Raw genomic sequence first — 11,502 nt, 5'->3', positions numbered from 1 at the left:
GCAGGGAGATGTTGAAGCGAGGGACCATTAACGCAACCGCGGATCGACATTCAGCGGAGGGAACCAAAGTCTGACGTCTTGCATTTCCTTTTTTGGGGCTCTCAATGGAACAGAGTGGGCTGTGAACTCAGGAGTTGAAATCTCTTGCAAAACTTGACTGAAAATTAAGGACATGCAAATGAAACGGGTCATAGCTGTCTGATAATACGTTTTATTGAAAAAAATAAAAAATTACCAATTATATTACACGGTTTAGTTACACTTTTCAGAACATCTGAGAAGCATAAAACAGTAACACAGGCATCAAGATGTATCTGCACCCGGAATGAGAGGGCATAACCGGCCATGGCCCAGCACTCCGTGAGAAACTAAATTAGGAGCTGGAGGATGTGGCACACAGCACAGCTATCGGGGGAGGACTTCGCTGAACATTTTATGTTAAATAAATCACTTCAGTTTACAATTTGCAATACAAATTTGGTGACCAATATTTTAATATCTGAATATAGCTGTGATAGCGCAGTGGTCACCTCTCTGTAATCGCATCACAGCAGCTTCTGGATGCAGCGTCAGCCGTGTGGCAGTATAAATGATTAAAGTTTCAAATTGAGAATGTGACAGAGTTGAAACAGAAGTCGGTGCTTGACCTCGATGTTTGTAATCATGTACTGTGGGTTCAGCCTGGGATGCTCACAGATTGTGGCAACTAGCTCCGTACAGCAGCCAAGTTTCACTCACAAGGCCACCCCGGGCCCGGCGCCACAAAGGAGCTGCCGGCGCTGGGGCCTGCACCCCCAGAGGTCCACTTCACCGGCCCAAGCTCGCACTCCTCAGCGGTGAAATGCTGTGACGGTAGCCACCCACACAACATCCCTACTGCACAAACCACCCCCCCCCCCCCCATGCAAGAGGAGCTGGAGCTCGCTGCTGCTCCCACCCGGAGCACATCCGTCCTATTCCACAGCCAGTGAGCCAACTGCATCCTCGCCACAGGCTGCCTTCGCCTGATGACTCGTAATATTTACAAAACACCGTGCTTCAGCGTGACAACCAGGCGGTATACGGTCAACATTCACCCGTGTCTTCATGCATGAATTTGTTGCAAAATGAACACTCGCCGGTTTTAAGTTATTCTAAACATTAACGAGGAGAAATACGGTTACAAAATACCTTGCAGATGTTACAAAAATGTTTTTGCTACAGCAAACAAAAGCTGTGGGCACAACCCTAACAATAAGTGTGGATAAGAGTGGTGCATGCAATGCGTGTGCCACAGGCTGTGTTGAGCACACAGCCTCTGGCACACGGAGGCCATGCACCACGACCTGTGGGGCAGAGGCGATGCACCACATGCTGTTAAGCACAGCAGCTTCAGTATTGGTAAGAGCCACCTTCTCCACATGGCATTGTTTGACAAGATCAAGAGGTTATCACTGCCAATGCTATTGTAACACCAAACACTTGCAGTCTCCGCTTGGCAGGGAATCCACATGGTTAGCTTGCTTCAAGTCTCCCAGATTCCACAGCATGGTCCCCCAATAACAGCACGACCCCCACCCCCCTGCATTGGGTGCATGCCCTCAGCAACAGAGGACGCCCCCTGGCGTAACAAGTGTGATACGGACCGAACCAAGAAGGCCCGTGGGTGGCCCGCAGCTGCGATCGCACATCCACTGTTGAAGGAAGCAATTCTCACATCAACACAAACTCCAAGGCTAAAGCAACGCATGCCACCGAGCTTGCAGACCTGAGCCACTGATTCTCACTTTCCTGTAAAACCAACGCATTTACAAATAACTAAAACGCATTGAGCAAAAACTGCCTGTAAAATATCTTTATAATCTAGAATATTAAAGTTACGGTTTAGTTGACCAACGACACTCGACAAGGCAAGTCCAGTTTGTGACGCAGCCCCGACGGCCGCGGTGCCTTCCAGACGACAATTGAACTTGGAGAGAAACCAGAAATTCCGCGGAGCTGAACAAGCGCCGTGTGAAGACATTGCACCTCCACCTCGGGCGCACCGCATGCGAGACTGCGGCGTAAGCCGGGAGTCGCCCACACCAGGGTTCATCTTGCCGGCGCACACGTCCGGTAGTCGCAGCGCGGCCGCTCGGGGCGCTCTGCCAACGAACGGCGGTAGCCGTGGCGCTGCTCAGTCGTCGATGGTTGGAAGCCAGAAAGCCTGCAGCGCGAGAGAGAGAACACCAATGCTGCCCATCACATCCCACCGGTACGTGTTCGCGGCGCTCAAGCCCCTTTGTCCACTGCGCGAAGGAAGCCGGTGTCCCGTTGCACGTCTCCCCGAGGCGGGCGTCGTGGCTGCAGCAGGAGGGCCGATTTCCACGCGTCCTGCGACCCCGAGTGAGCCGAGCTACGGCCCGTTGGCACGTCGACGGAGAGAACAGCTCGCACACTCAGAGGGGCGAGCTCACATCCTGGTTGGGACTTTCGTCAGCCCGTCATTCCTCAGGGGTCGATAAAATAAATACCGATTTGTGTAGGGGGAAGATAACAGGGGTTGTCCTGTGCAGAGACTCTCCCCCAACATGGGAATGTAGAATTCCCACCACAGACTCTGCAGGGCTGCAGACGAGAGCGGAGCACCGACGCCTTGAGGCTCACGAGAGCCGGGGGACGAGGGGAGTGACCCCAGTCCCCCCTTGGTGCGGGGAGGAAGCACGAACCCATTCCCACGTACATCCTCAACCGGGACTACCTTATGGACCATGGCACCGGCACACAATGGCCTATCACTGAGACTGCTGCCACAGGATCTTTAACGTCCGCTTACGAGCAGACGCCGGGCGGTGTCAAGCAGGGAGGCCGCTAGATACGAATCGCGAACTTCCGTGACGGCTCGCGCGATGCTCACCATGTTGGCGCACGCGCTGGCCACCATCATGTACTTGGGATTGAACTGCAGGCAGGTGACGGGGCCCGTGTGCTTGCCGTCCAGGATGGCCACCTTGGTGCCGCTCTCCGTGTGCCACACGTGGATCTTCCCGTCTTCTGAACCTGCACGCAGCGCGGGCCGAGCGCAAGCGGTCACGACACGGCTCCGTGGAACCTCTCGTCGTTACCGATCGCGAGTGGCGGTAGCGTTGTGAATGCGCTGTGCGCCCAGGAGAGCGGGCTCCGGAACGTACGAGGCCCACGTGCGAGGGACCACGCTTGGTCCCAGCAGCACTCCCGAAGCTCGAGGCGACCAACAAAGGAGCTCTGCTGCAGCTGCACTCCCCCCCCCCCCCCCCGTTGACCGATTTGCAAAGGCAAATGGTCATATTCTTGGTAAAGTCACGTAGAAGGGAATCAATAAATATATAAAACAATAAAATTCTCACGACGTTTCAACTGCAACACAAGCAATCATCATCATTGCTTGTGTTGCAGTCGAAACGTCGTGAGAATTTGATTGTTTTCTATTATTATTTTATTATTTCCCTTCTACGTGACTTTACCGAAAGAACCAAGAATATGAATCCCTGCAGTCACGAAAGCTTCAAATCCAAATGGTCATGTTTGGAAAGCTTCAGAGTCTCAACTCTCCCTCAGGAGGTCCTGTGAAGTGTGTCACAGTAACAGGGTGATGTTGCTACTGTGCATGATCCCAATTGAGTAGTATGCAGTACAGGATTACATTGCGCAATTCTCACCGGTCATGATGAACTGGGAGTCGGGGGAGAAGGATGCCTCCAGGGTGATGCCCTTGCTGTTCGTGTGGCCCTGCAACCCAGGCACAACAAAGACCCCAGTGTGGCCTTAACAGACTTTTGTGGCAAGTGCTGTGGTGCTGGTCACCCGTCCCCTTGTGTCCAGTGCCGGCCTTCACAGACGCCGCCGCTACTCGCCAACAGCGCTTCACAATGCACGCCTTGCTCGTGATTTCTCCTGCTCCACACCTTTGCATACGAGACTTTCCGTAGGGTGGGAGTTTCCAGTGACGCAGTTTAATGAAGGTACGGAGCGGCTCAGCTGTGCGCGGCCGCGACGGTGGCCCACCCCAGCCCTCACCGTGAACATGTGCAGCGCGCTGCCCTGGAAGGCATCGACGAGACGCAGCACGCCTCCGTTGGTGGCGATGAGGATGAATTTGCCGTCGTTGCTGATCTTGAGGCCGGTCCAGTCGCACGTGCGGTCCTGCTGCAGGCGGAACGTGGCGAAGGGGCCCTGCAGCGGCATGCAGTCGCTATGGCAACGCAGCAACAACCACAACACCAATACCAACAACAGTACCACCACCAACACAGTGACCATCGCCACCATCAATACCAACAATACTTACCGCCAACACCGCTAACAATACCACCGCCAACACAACTATCACCACCGCTACCTAAAATATCAATGATCCCACCCCCATCAATAACATCGCCGCCACCACCACCACCACCAAAACGATAACACCTCCATCACGGTCATTAGCCACACGCACACTGGCAGCATGCACACACAGGCAGCATCACGCACACACACAGCGCTACTGCAGCAGGGCCTTGTGTAGGGGTTTGCAGGGCGGCAGGGACCTTGTCGAAGGAGCGCAGGTCGTACAGCTTCACCATCTCCGAGTTGAGTCCCGCGGCGAAGATGAGGCCCTCGGGGTCGAAGGAGCACACAGGGCGGCCTTGCAGGTGCATCAGCCCCTGAGACGCGGGAGCAGAGACGCGGCGACTCCAGCTCAGACCACCAACCGCACAGGCCGGCCACGCTGCCTCCACGCGGATTCCCCGACCGGCCCCAGCTAGCAATGCCCAGAGAGGTTCATGGCTCGAATTCGGCAGGCCACCCTGGTTAATACTGCCAGTGCGTTGTCCATCAAACACCCCACGCCGTCCACTGCGCGGTGGACTTTAATGATGCTGTGACGTCACTCCGAGGAGGCTATTGTGTGCCAGCATCATGGTCCAAATTTGTAAGATTACTCTGCAGATTACTTAATTTGAAAATGCATTGAAATCGTGGCCCCTACTCCAAAAACCTATCAGGGGACCCTCCTGAAAAGTTTCTTAAGAATCAGTGAGGCCTCCCTGGGTAAATGAGCAACGGAATGGCGAGAAGCTGCAGCCACAACTGCCACCAGAGCCGCAGCCCAGCTCCATGCAGCAGCCTTATCGTGACCGCATCCACCCCTCGTCGTCCGCACTCGGCCACGGGCGTTGCGAGCTCCTGGCTGCTCTGCGTCACCGACTCCAAGATGAACAACAAATCACTGCAGCAGCAGCCACCTCCTCTGATCCCAGGTGTCTCTCTTCGCCGGTCACAGACGTTTATATTAATTCTTGTTTACCCAGGAAAGCCTCACTGAGCCTCGTAGTAGGGCGCAACGGTTACTATAATTCGAATTAAATGTGTGGGAAATTTTCTTTTCTACAGTGACGTCGGCACACAATGGCATACGTCGTCGCAGGTTATTTAACGCCCACTGTGCAGCAGACAGTATGAGTATTGTGGTTATTACACCTGCAGTAATAATCAGGGCGGCAGCTTGATTCGACCCACCTGCCTCTGCCTCTGCAATAAGTGACGAACACGTGGTACTGTACTTACTACTCGGCTGCATCACCGCCCCAAGCTCCCAGATCTCAAACCTCACATTGTCATGCTCCATCCCCTCGCCACTCATCTTCCATAAAACATCCAGACCCATCCACATGGAGAAGTCAGCACCACTCTACACGCTCCCTCCAGCTGGATCTGTAAACTCCCTCACCACAATTCTCTTCTCACCCCTCCACTAATTTCAGTGACATCCAAACAATTCCAAAGCTTCCCTGAGGTGAACTCGGCCTTAAACGAGTACCTGGCATGGTGCGTAAACGACGGCATTGGGGAGACAAATCTGGCCGGACATGATTCTGACCACACAGGTCTCAATCGGTGCTCGCTAACAGCACTTGCCCCAGCAGCCTGTGCAGACTACATGGGGGATCTTTGTGTTTATGCGTGTGCAGTCACACACCTGGCAATTGGGGGAGCGCAGGTCCCAGAGACGGATGGTCTTGTCGAGCGAAGCGGAGATGAAGGTATCATCCACGGGGGACATGCAAAGAGCAACCACTCTGCCACACGTCACACGCACAGACGTACACACACATACACACAGACGTACACAGACGTACACACACACACGCGCACACACACACGTACACACACATACATACACACACATACGTACACGCGCAAACACACACAGACGTACACACATAGACATACACACATACACGCGCACACAAGCGTTTACCACTCGCGCACTTGCAGGATAGATAATGGTCACCTCGCAAAGAGGCGCGGATCAAGTGCAACATGGCAGGATTAAACATGCAAGAAGCACGGCACTTACTTCTTGGTGTGTCCTGGGAAGTAGCGAATGTACTTGTTGTCATGCAGCGACAGGTACCGGATCGTGTCTGAAACAAAGCAGGCTTCTTAATATCGGAGCATTGTCAAGTTTACTTCCACGATAAGCCCAGCAGTGCAGATGCACAGATCTCCTCACCAAGCCGTCAGGGTCGGGCAGGAACAAGCAGCAAGCCACGACGATTGTCCCGCTCGCTGTCAAAGCGGACACTGCGACTCCCCTCTCGGCAAGCACCACAGCCGAGGCCCACGACGCTCGGGGCCAACCCCGGAGCCCTACCCCGCCTCCCAATCCACACGCAACGCCACTCCAAGACCCACCGAGACCTTGCCTCCAACCCTCTCGCAAACCCCAATCCCATCCACTCCCTCCGCTTCAACGCCTCCTCTCATCCATGCTGTACATCTCAGCAACGCAAGCCCTCTCCTCCTCTACCCAGCTCCCTCACTGCTTGGGACTCCCCTAAAAGCCTCAAGATAAATCCGTGACGAGGCTTTGTGACAAACGCACGTGACTCTCTTGTGATTGGATCAATGTTTCCTGCCTCGCAAAGTCGTCGTGTTGATTAACAAACACAGAGATTGTGCAATCTTCTGCATTACCTGCCTAACCTCGTCACTTTCCTTTTCTCAATGCTATGATTTTAAATGCAATTTTATAATTTACTCCGCCTAATTCACATTGTGATGTTAACGTAGTGGAGTCTGTTTAATGTAAATGCTTGTAGAGTATTGCGTTCTTAAATAGTTCTCGCTGTAAGCGAGGTCACCCTCGCAAGAGTGGCAGTGCCGCTCGACGCGTCTCATCTCCCGGTCGCTTGCATGGAGGAGACGGCCACAGCTCCACGTCTCCTCCTCCACCCCCGGCGGGGTTCACCTTCTCTCCTCTCGACAGAACCGCACACATTCTTCCCGCGTGCATAACACACGAACCTTGTATCCAGAAGAGCCACACTGAAGCCCACGCGTGCGAGGCGGCAACCCTCTATCCCCGTACAGATGGAAACAGATGGCGATCAGTCTACTTGCTATACTACCCTCTGGCGAGCCGGGGTACGGAGGGGTGTTGGCGGGCCGTACCGTCGATCTTGTTGGAGCTGTACACCACGGTGTTGGCGGCGTGCGTGTAGCGGATGAGATCCACCCCGTACTTCTTGCTGTAGAGCGTCCTCTTGGGCCTGACGGAGAGGAGTGTCGGGGCCGTTAGAGGCGCCGCGGGTCGGGAACCCGTCACGGTAGCCTCGGCTCGCGGCGCGGCCTTTGTGTGCTCCCGTCCAGACTCACACGAGGCTCGCGATGACCACTCGGCCACGCGAAGATTCGCCACAAAACAGCCGAGCCGATTCTATCAACCCCACCCCGCCTCATCTCCCACCGTGACGATGGAGGTGGTGCTCGTGATTATGGAGGTGGTCTGCTGCTGACCCGCGGCACTCACTTGCCCTCCTGGCAGTCGTAGAGCACGATGGAGTCGTCGTCACTGCTGGAGATCATGGTCTCGCCATTGGGGGCGAAGTCGAAGCAGTTGATCTTGTCCGAGTTCTCGCGGAAAACCTTGGCCACCCTGAAGCTCCTCATCACGTTGTCGGTCAGCTTCATGGCTGCCGGTGCTCGGGGGTCACGGCTCTGCGTGGAGAGAGGAGCCGACAGCCGTCTCCGAGTCTCTCAGGGCCCCAGTGTCTCAAACCGTGTCTCTCTCCCCGTGTCTCCCTCTCCCCGTGTCTCTCGTGTCTCTCTCCGTGTCTCACCCCGTGTCTCTCCCCGTGTCTCTCCCCGTGTCTCACCCCGTGTCTCACCCCGTGTCTCACCCCGTGTCTCACCCCGTGTCTCACCCCGTGTCTCACCCCGTGTCTCCCTCTCCCCGTGTCTCCCCGTGTCTCACCTTTGTCTCCCCGTGTCTCACCTTTGTCTCCCTCTCCCCGTGTCTCTCCCCGTGTCTCACCTTTGTCTCACCTTTGTCTCCGCGTGTCTCCCTCTCCTCGTGTCTCCCTCTCCTCGTGTCTCTCTCTCCGTGTCTCTATCCGTCTGTCCGCGCGCCTCCACGCACCCGCGCGAACAGCACCGGAAAGGAACTCGCGCGGAGGGCTCAAAGGTCACGATACTACTTCCGGAAGAGTATGGGGGGGAGGGGGCTAAAGTGGGTGGAGCTAAAGCGGGGGGTAGGCGGGGGCCAGAGCCCAAGGAGGGGCGGGGCTGGAGGGGGGCCATGCCCCGCTGTGAGTGGGGAGCGGTGGCGCCGGGCTGAGCGCAGTGGGACCCTACGCGGTCGCCCGACCACGTGGGGTCGAATGCGGCCACAGCCGACGTCAGCGGTGAATGTCGGAACGGGTCTCGGCTCTACGCTCGGTCGACTCGGCTTTAGCGGTGTGTCGGCATCGCCACTGGGGAGACAAAGGCGACCGGGCGTTGTTCTCGCCACACCACCCCGCATAGGTGCGCCGTACCGGTCTTAATAGGTGCTCGCTAAGGGGCCGTCCATAAATGACGTCATGCACCTAGGGGGGGAGGGGGGTCAGACATTTGTGACGAAGTGTGACGAGAGGGGGAGGGGGTTGAGAAATGTGATGTCACATCAAAATGCGCAACTTTAAATAAATATGAATTTAATATAATTGTTATAACATTAATTTTGATTATTTTTCATTATTAACTAGTTGATTATTTAAATTTACTAAGGTCACCTTTTATTTATTCAGTGAAAGAGAATTTTGCTTCTCCATTGCAGGGGCGGTTTCTTCATTAGGGCGATTGGGCGACGCACCACCAATGTCATTCAACCACAGAGTCACGCTAGCCGTCACTGTGCCTCTGGATATAGTCCAATCAGCGTCATGCTACGTTCTGTGGAGTACCGCCTCTTTTTGGGCGATTTCCCTCCAGCTGAGAATCGGCCAGAGTGGTCCCATAGACTTACATTCAAAGATGTTTTTTTTCGAACGGGGGCGCTGCAATGCATTCTCTATGGCTTCCGGGAGGGCTCGCCCTAACGTGCTTACGTCATCATACGTGCTTACGTCATCATACGTGCTTACGTCATCATACGTAAGCACGTTTCATCCAACAATATAATTTGTTTCGATTTAAAGCTTTTGTGACTGCAGGGAATCATCTTCTTGGTTCTTTCGGTAAAGTCACGTAGAAGGGAAGTGGAATCTTTAATAAAATAAACTTGAGTGGTTTGTTTTAATAGTGAGTATAGAAACAAACAAGATGTATTGTAAGAGTCACTTTATTTTTCATTAATATTAAAGAAGTGAAGTTGCCTTTACATGCTTAAGCTGTTAATTTATCCATTGCATGGGTGGACCTTATCCTTATCAATCATCCAGACATTTGCCCCCCCTGAGAGATTTTGCAGGAGCCGCCACTGCTCCATTGGAGAATGGGAGAAGCATACATTTTGTAAATTTTTTGAATGATTGTTATTAAACATTTTGATTCTAATGATTCTTCCAGGGCTTTTCATTCTGTGGAATGAATATATGATTGTTATCATTGTACTGTCCATTTTGCTTCGTTCTACTACAAAGTTTCAAGTATTTATAAGAGAATTTCAATATAATATTCTAAACATCTGCAGTTTTAGTTAGACGTTGAATGTTTTCAAGTGACTTTTATGCTAAATTTCAGATTTGCAACGTCTTTTTAATAATTGTTTTCTCCTACAACATCAGAGTGCAGCGCCACATTAAATACGCGCTACAATGACAATAGTTTAAAGCGATTTGAAGCATGTTTTATTTTCAAAATGCAAATATGGTTTTGTGGGGGGGGGGGGGGGGGCAGAGCTTTGTGACGTTATATTTGAGGGGGGTCTGACTTTTTGTGACGCCGTGTGACGAGGGGGGGAGGGGGGTCAAAAATCGGCCAAAATCGCGTGACGTCATTTATGGACGGCCCCCAACAGCACTTTCCCCAAGAGACTGTGTGGACTCCACGGTTCGATCTCTCTTCCACAAGTAGCTGTCGCGTTCAAGTGACCGTGAAGGGCCTTGTTCTGTTATTTGTCAAGAAATCAAACATTTGTGAAAACGGCACGTCTTAACATATTGGTGAAAATACAACATTTAAGGATCAAACAATAGCAACATGTATTGAGCCAGAGAATACATCGTTTTTATGTTATTTAATCACAAGACCGATCCACACAAGTGTGGGGGCCCACGTCTACCCCACCGCCCTCCTCCACCGCGTCGGGCAGCTCCCGCCGGCCCCCCACGCCGACCGCGTGATCGGGCCCCCCACGCTGGCGCCCTCTCCGAGGGACAGACTCACGCGGCTGGCTCACCGCCGCACGGAGTTACTCCACACGCCCGCGTACACCACCACAGCTGACGCGGCGGCACGAACGCGCGCGTTTCCCCACGCAGTCGCTCCACACACACATCACAGACACTACACCGATGCTCTGTGCTAACTTTTATTCACGGCGCAAACCCTGCACTACCCGGAGGGAATATTCTACGAGCAGAGCCTAGCCTACTGCTACCCAAGTCCCCAAATACTCACACGCCCGATCACGTACCTCGCAGCCGTACTCACGGCGTCGCACGGATGCTGTGAGAGTCGGAGGAAGGATGACGAAAAAACCTCGCCTATCACTGCCTCGTAGCAGCACTCGCTGGCATCACACGGATGCTGCGAGCGGCTCGAGGAGGCAGGACGACTGGAGCTTGGCGACCAAGATGTTGAAGAATTCTCATCTGAAGGGTTTTAGGCTCCTTTTTTTATGCTCCTCGACTTCAACAATCCAGGGTTACGTTATCCAGCGCAGCCAATCGTGCGCCTACCTGTGATTCTCGCTCGTTTTCCTTCCCTTACATGGAGCGTTGCGACAGTTACTTCTGCGACCTATTGTCTGTCTATGCAGCCGTACTCATTAATTTGACTCAACCTGTTTGATCTGGAAGGACGTCTGGCTGGCGAGTACGCACCCTGCTCGTGTGTACTCGGGTCTGGCGCCGGGGGAGGTCGTGGCGCTGGGGGAGGTCGTGGCGCTGGGGGAGGTCGTGGCGCTGGGGGAGGTCGTGGCGCTGTGATCCCCTGACCTCATTGTCTGCTCTGCTCGCTTCATATTTCATACCAGCCCCCCTCCCCGATGTCGTGCATCACTCATTGTGGCTGGCCCGGTGAACCTTTCTGCGC

At 53.8% G+C, this 11,502-nt stretch overlaps 1 protein-coding gene across 2 annotated transcripts; it reads right to left on the bottom strand.

Moving 5' to 3' along the window:
- Positions 1-122: 122 nt before the first annotated feature.
- Positions 123-8,429, bottom strand: WDR82 (WD repeat domain 82). 2 transcript variants are annotated; one of them, XM_078872254.1, is made up of 10 exons: positions 8,300-8,429; positions 7,796-7,983; positions 7,438-7,535; positions 6,341-6,407; positions 5,960-6,059; positions 4,527-4,643; positions 4,015-4,170; positions 3,657-3,726; positions 2,876-3,018; positions 123-2,185 (listed from the first exon to the last, which is right to left on the bottom strand). In XM_078872254.1, exons 2-10 carry the CDS (start codon positions 7,954-7,956, stop codon positions 2,156-2,158), a joined length of 942 nt encoding a protein of 313 aa, XP_078728380.1. In that variant the 5' UTR covers positions 7,957-7,983; positions 8,300-8,429; the 3' UTR covers positions 123-2,155. The 2 variants fall into 2 exon arrangements, with proteins under 2 accessions (XP_078728380.1, XP_078728379.1); XM_078872253.1 differs by having other exon boundaries at positions 126-2,185; positions 8,311-8,429.
- Positions 8,430-11,502: the final 3,073 nt, after the last annotated feature.

This window comes from Lampetra fluviatilis, chromosome 34 (genome assembly GCF_964198595.1).
Source record: "Lampetra fluviatilis chromosome 34, kcLamFluv1.1, whole genome shotgun sequence".
Classification (NCBI taxonomy): Eukaryota; Metazoa; Chordata; class Hyperoartia; order Petromyzontiformes; family Petromyzontidae; genus Lampetra; species Lampetra fluviatilis.
This window is presented reverse-complemented; position numbering and strand designations above follow the sequence as displayed.

Coding starts and splice junctions, on each gene's coding strand:
- WDR82 (XM_078872254.1), bottom strand. CDS start 7,956: ATGAAGCTGACCGACAACGTGATGAGGAGCTTCAGGGTGGCCAAGGTT. Junction 6,408..7,437: donor CAGCTCCAACAAGATCGACG/GTACGGCCCGCC, acceptor GCTTTGTTTCAG/ACACGATCCGGTACCTGTCG. Junction 6,060..6,340: donor TTCCCAGGACACACCAAGAA/GTAAGTGCCGTG, acceptor GACGTGTGGCAG/AGTGGTTGCTCTTTGCATGT.